The sequence below is a fragment of the Motacilla alba genome, chromosome 8, assembly GCF_015832195.1.
Source record: "Motacilla alba alba isolate MOTALB_02 chromosome 8, Motacilla_alba_V1.0_pri, whole genome shotgun sequence".
NCBI lineage: Eukaryota > Metazoa > Chordata > Aves > Passeriformes > Motacillidae > Motacilla > Motacilla alba.
In genome coordinates, this window is record NC_052023.1 from 6,581,151 (window position 1) to 6,587,150 (window position 6,000).

The following is a 6,000-nucleotide window of genomic DNA, read 5'->3' on the forward strand; positions in this document are numbered from 1 at the left end:
CACAGCAGGGAGGGGGAAGGAAAAAAAAGAGATAACCCTCTTTTGCAAAGGAGAAAGAACAGATGCTTAAAACCAGATTTCTAGAAATCACTGTAAGCCTGAGCCAGAAATGTAATTAACACCTATTTATAAAGAATAATTAAAGTTGTGACTGCCACAAAGAAGAGCAGAGATAATCGAGGTAGCCCCTGCTTTTTTTTTTTTTAGGGTTTTTTTTTTTACACTGTTTGCAGTATTCCCACATGATTGCCACCTGCTCCCCCACTCAGCTTCCCCTATGCTCGTTTCCCCGGCAACCTTTCATTGGCTTTTCCTCCCAGCTATCGCTTTCAGTTCGGCTGCTCAGTCTAATCTTATTTGTTTTACACCCATCAAAACAAGCAGCTAGACAAAGACAATCCTGTAAGAATGGGAAAAGACCGTCGCTTTGTTTCCCCGGTTATAATAAATATCCGCGGCAAAAGTCTGCAAAACGTTAAATTAGGGGGAAGGGGGGGTCCCCGCGCCCCCCCATCCCGGGGCTGGCAGGAGGGCCGGGTATTGTGCGGGCGGCCCCAGCCCCCACCCGGGTCGCCCCGCTCGGCGCAGCCCCGGTGCCCGCAGTTGTGTGTCTGATCATGCCATTTTGCACAATCTGTAAGGAAAAGCACAAAAGAGGGGACGAGATGAGCACGTCCGGGCTCCTCCGCCAGGAGAATACGGGCTAAAAATAGAAATACTATTTTTCACATAAATGGCTTTGACTTCTCCCGGCATTTAAAAAAGCACAAAACAACACGGCTCTCCCCTAACCCCCCCAACCCCAGCCCCCACCCCGACACAAAAAAAACACACCCTTGCTTCCATCCATCCATCCTTCCATCCATCCACCCATCCATCCTCGACAGCACCGGCTCCATGGGAAACGCGATACCTGGATTTTTAGAGGCGATTATTAGGTTTGTATTTAAGGCTGGTGTAATAGGAACGGAGATTAAAAGGCATCATCGGCCGCCCGCTCCGCCAGGCACACGCGGTACCATGACACCGTGACTGTCAGCAGAGACCATCCGCGCTCAACTGAAACGCAACGTTCAATGGAAACGCTGTGGAGTGCCATCGCAGCTAGGCACGGTAAATGGATGTACAGATACATATGCACACACACAGGCAGACATATCCCACCGGAAAAAAAAAAAAAGAAAATAAACAAGGCTCTCTAATTTTATTTTATGACTCACGATCCGCAGCCCTGAACAAAAGAAATTCGCGAGGCACACGAGAAACGAGACAAAACCCCACGAGCAGGCTCTCCCCGTTCACTTACCATTTTCAAGCCATTCCACTCCATCTGTGATCACAAAGATGGACCCTTACAGCCCCTCACAGAGTCAAAAGCAAAAAGAGCGTTATGTAAAAGCTGACATTCCTTCTTACAGCGCTGCTGCCCAACGATGCAACAAAATCGACATATACTAGGCACTGCAACACATACAAGCCTCCTCCTCTTTTTATGAGGTCACGACAGGAAACTCTTTGAAATACAATATGCAGCATTTACTGAAGCTCATATAAATCACCCTCTTTTAAAATTACCATACCTATTGCGCAGTCCACCAAAAACAAAATTACCAATCTCGAGGCTTTTTTTTTTTTTTAAACATTCCCCCCCCCCCCCCCCACCCCAAGGATTTTGCTCTGCATTTGTATCTTCAAAATGTCAATGTGGAAATTAACTCTCCCCCACCCTTAAAAAAAAAAAAGCCTCTTCTTCCTTTTGCATTTCAGTTAGCCACATACCAGCCTTGCATTAGAAATGAGCTTTTCTCTTTATTCTGAGAGAAATCGCAATTACCTTAAAATGACAAAGTACATCCTTTATTAAAGGATACGCAGACATTAAATATGAAAGAGAGAGAGCGAGAGAGAGGGGGAAAGAGAAAGGGAGGGGGAAAGGGAGAGATCATGTACAAACAGATCAGTAGCAGAAAACTAAATTCATGGGAAAACACAGACTGAGAATGATGCAGATTCGGGGAAAACCTGTATGTTAGCTTCTATATCTACCTCTATATAAACCCGCTACAATCAGATTTTAAAACTACTAATACCTACCATAACCATTCTTAATGGCAAATATTGGGTGTCTTGAAAGGCTTCAACTCTTCTAACGGTTTTGCTAAGGTTTCAGGGAATTATTTTATTATTATTATTCTCTTTTTTGTTTTTTTTTTTGAAGAGCCACAAAGCACACTGCTAGACGTTTGTGCAGCGAGAAATTATTATCGATAATAAAAATAATAATAGCGGCAGCGACAATAATAATAATAAATAATAAATAATAATAATAGCTAAGTATATTATCTCGTTGTCTCAGTGTGGTGCTGCGGCGGGAGGGCGGCGGCGCCGGCGGCGGGCGGAGCGGCGCGGGGCGGGACGCGCGGAGCGGAGCGCGCGGAGCGGCGCGGGCCCTGCTGCGACTGGCGGCCGCCGTCGCCCCTTTACCGCCATTTATGGGACCATCTGTCAGCGGCGCCGCGCGCTGATTGGCCGAGCGCGCCGCGCGCGCGGGGGGCAGCGGGAGGGGGGAGGGAGGGTGTGTGTGGTGCGTGTGGGGGGGGAGGCGTTGCGACATCAGGTGCTATTGAAATTAGCCGCTGCCAGATTGACAATGTTAATGATGCGGTGACCTCTACAACAACAGAGACCAGATTTCTGAACTGCTGCTTGTGTCTAGTAATTAAGGCCCGGTTGAAGAAACAACACGCAGCCCCGTATTTTTTTTTTTAATTTTTTTTTTTTTTTTTTTGGTTCCCCCTGTTCCCACCCCTGGGCCCGGCGGTGCCATACCTCGGCCATGCTCCAGTGCCTACATCTCCTTACCTCCTGCGCGCCCCGCTCCCAGGTCCGGCGTATTTTAACCACCTTATCTTTTTCGACAGTTGCTTTCCGGAGAAATGCATATTTAATGATCTGCCTCTAGGCTTAAAGGCACAACAAAAGCACTTTGACGTGCATTTAAAGCTGCATTTATTTTCAGGTACTATTGATTTTAATAATCAACCCATCTCGCCTTCCTTCTGCCTGGTGAGGTTTTCTAAAATACGTATTTTTAAAGAAGTGGATTTGATGTTGCTGCCACTTGACAATGTCTAAGGTACAGCAGACACCTCTTTATCGGGCGCTCCCCCCGAACGACAGTAGTATTTCAGAATTATTTTGCCACCTCGCTTCATTATTCTTCAGCTCGACAGGAAATAAAACAACGGCGAACTTTGGGCATTTAAAAGAATTTTCTTTCCCAGCCTTAGAGAAACGTGCTCAACTTAACAATGCACACTCATTAATCCTCTGCTCGCTGCCACTGACAAACTAACAAAACTTCACTTCCAAGCAGCAATATTTTACCCCCTTCCGACCACGGCAAGTTCTGTAAGAATTCTCACAAGTTGGGAAGCATTCATTTCTTTCTCTTTACTTGAGAGCTATTTTCCTAACGCATGTTCTGTACTAAGTAACAAGGCATTGCACTCTGTAATTACAACAAACCTTGAATTTCCATTTATCTCAACTAAAGCAACCAAGTATTACTCTATTAATATACATAGGATCATTTAGTTTTACCATCCACAGATTAATTTCAACAACTAAATTACCTTATTTTTTTAAAAAAAACTCAGTACCATTGAAAGCATTTTTAAATGTAAGAGCTGAAAACCGAGAAAGCTAGGATGGGCCACATTATAAGCTCACTTAGCTCTTTCCTAGAGAAAGAAAACCTGGCTACAAACCACCAAAACCATTTTCAAAACACATAAATCAAATCATGGTTCTACAAGTTTCATCTTTTTAAAAGTATAAATATTCCCTCCACACTGCTAAGCTGGAGACTGACATTCAGTACATTTTAAATTTCTTTAAACCATAGATACGCTCAAACACACACAGAGACTAAACACACCAATAAAACGTATGAAATGTAGTAAAGCTCATAAAATCCAGCTATACACAAACAAAGCAAGGAGAAAAATCACATTTAAAAAACATCATACAATCTATTAGTGGAATGAGCACTGAATTCAATTAAAATATGAACAATGTGAAAGGCTGCAGAGGATTTCTCTCACCACGCATCTCTCTGAGCACATTTGTAGCTTAGTAAAAACTAGCATAGATTAAACTAGCCTGTAAGATACATTTCCTGACTCAAATTTAGGTGACCCATTAGACTGAAAACAGACATCAAAATGCTACAACAGCTAGTATATTACCACAGATTCCTGTGCAAACATACATCAAATATTAAAGTTAGAGCTGTAATGCATATTTTTTACTTAAGGTCTCTTCAGGGGTTAATAACACCAGAGAAGGCATCCAGAAATTATTTTTAAGTCTTTTCAACTTCAGCCTACTTTGTTACTATAAATTCGTTATGCATATCAAGATTCAGCCATTTTTCTGAAACAATAATCACACGCTACTCCTCTCAAAAATTAGCTAATCTTATCCATCTATGAATCCAGGTACTCCGCACACTGACCGCTTTCCCAAAAAGCACCCCACACACGCAGCCTTTCCGAGAAACACTAAAACAAATGCTCAAACATCCTCAGAGGCCTCTCTCTGGCAAGACAAAGGCAGAATCCTATTGTTGAAAAAGTCAACCTTATTCTCGTGTTTCCAATAGTACCATTTATCTTTCAGGGAAAGGGACTGACCACCGCATCACGGTGGTGACATTTGTAAAGCATCACATTCCCTATACAGTCTCTCCAGCATCAGCCAGCAAGCCCCTGAGCAAAGCATATTTTTAGTGCAATCTTCCATCCCCACAAAAAGAAACTTGTCTTAAACAGCTAATCCAATATCAAAATGAAATCACAGGGTTGTTTCCCAGCCCCCCCCTCCCTCTCCTTACCATAAATGAGCAGTTTCTTGACTCATTAATGACAGTTTCCCTTAAAAGAAGTGATCTCATATCACTGAGCCCCTCTCCACCACGCATACATCCCAAAGGTTGCGGGTATCTTAGCATCAGTAGCCGCTAGCAAGCTCTCTCATACAGAGCCCAGATGGACTATACCAGAAGCCAATTCAGCGTTAATAACTACCTACTCCGTGCAGTTTAGAAGCCTTACGTGGCATAATGTCCTAGGCAACAGCAGCCGATTGAAACCGCAAATAAAAGACAACCCAATTCTCCAAAAGCATCAAAAAGAAAAAATAATAAATTGAAGAATGATTTTTTAAAAAAAAAAATCTCTTACTTGCATAAGATTAAACTGAATCCTTCACCAACATATGAAAAAGGAGAAAAAACAGATGCTGCCCAGAAAAAGTGACAAAATATTACCTCATTATTTAACAAAGCAGCATTAAGCGTCCTGCTGATTTCAAACATCTTGCCACAGATTTTGGTTAAGAGAAACAGAAAGAATCCTTTGCAAGCCCTCTGTCTGCAAAGGGTTCTTCAATTTTCTTGCGCACAACAGAATAGTCAATATGTTATTTCCCTAGAGTTCGCACATTAAAACATCTAGTCAGTGAGCTGAATTTTCCCCTTATCACACTGTAGACTCCTGTTATATGTACTGCTCTCTTTGCAAGATTAGCCTGCCCCAAACATGGCTGTTGTTTAAACTATTCTTTAAAGTAACAGTTCACTCCATAACCACCAGGTGGGCAGTGTACACAGATCCAAGTAACCATCTTAGAGATTTTTCTTGGAATAGCTGCTGGTTGCGATACACAACGTAAATCTCCCCTACACTTATCAAGCAGGAGGAAAAAGAATTGTCACTATTTTATGCCCTTTCCTCCCCAGCAGCAAGCCCATGAACAAAACCCTAAAATCACTTGGCTTTTAACACAGATTTTTTTTTTAAAGGGACCTTAAAATTTATACAGGACCTTTTCATTCAACGAAAGTGGTAAAATCCAATCAGTTTTGAGAACAAAGTATAATTAAAAGGGAAAGCACACCCAACTAACTGGCTTGTACTACAGAAGAACAAAAATCAG

The 6,000-nt window shown here is 42.6% G+C and overlaps 1 protein-coding gene across 6 annotated transcripts in view; it reads right to left on the bottom strand.

The window, feature by feature from the left end:
- The window catches only part of ELAVL4 (ELAV like RNA binding protein 4), a 64,797-nt gene extending 59,250 nt beyond the window's left edge, over positions 1 to 5,547 (bottom strand). Inside the window, exon 1 of one of the 6 annotated variants that reach the window (XM_038144446.1) lies at positions 5,333 to 5,547. In XM_038144446.1, coding sequence (XP_038000374.1) covers positions 5,333 to 5,380 — 48 coding nt within the window. In that variant the 5' untranslated portion in view covers positions 5,381 to 5,547. Of the gene's footprint in view, positions 1 to 913; positions 1,122 to 1,306; positions 1,592 to 2,094; positions 2,396 to 2,862; positions 2,955 to 4,897; positions 5,048 to 5,332 lie in introns of those variants that run through there. The other 5 variants (XM_038144445.1, XM_038144450.1, XM_038144448.1 and 2 more) reach the window with 5 other exon arrangements.
- Positions 5,548 to 6,000: the final 453 nt, after the last annotated feature.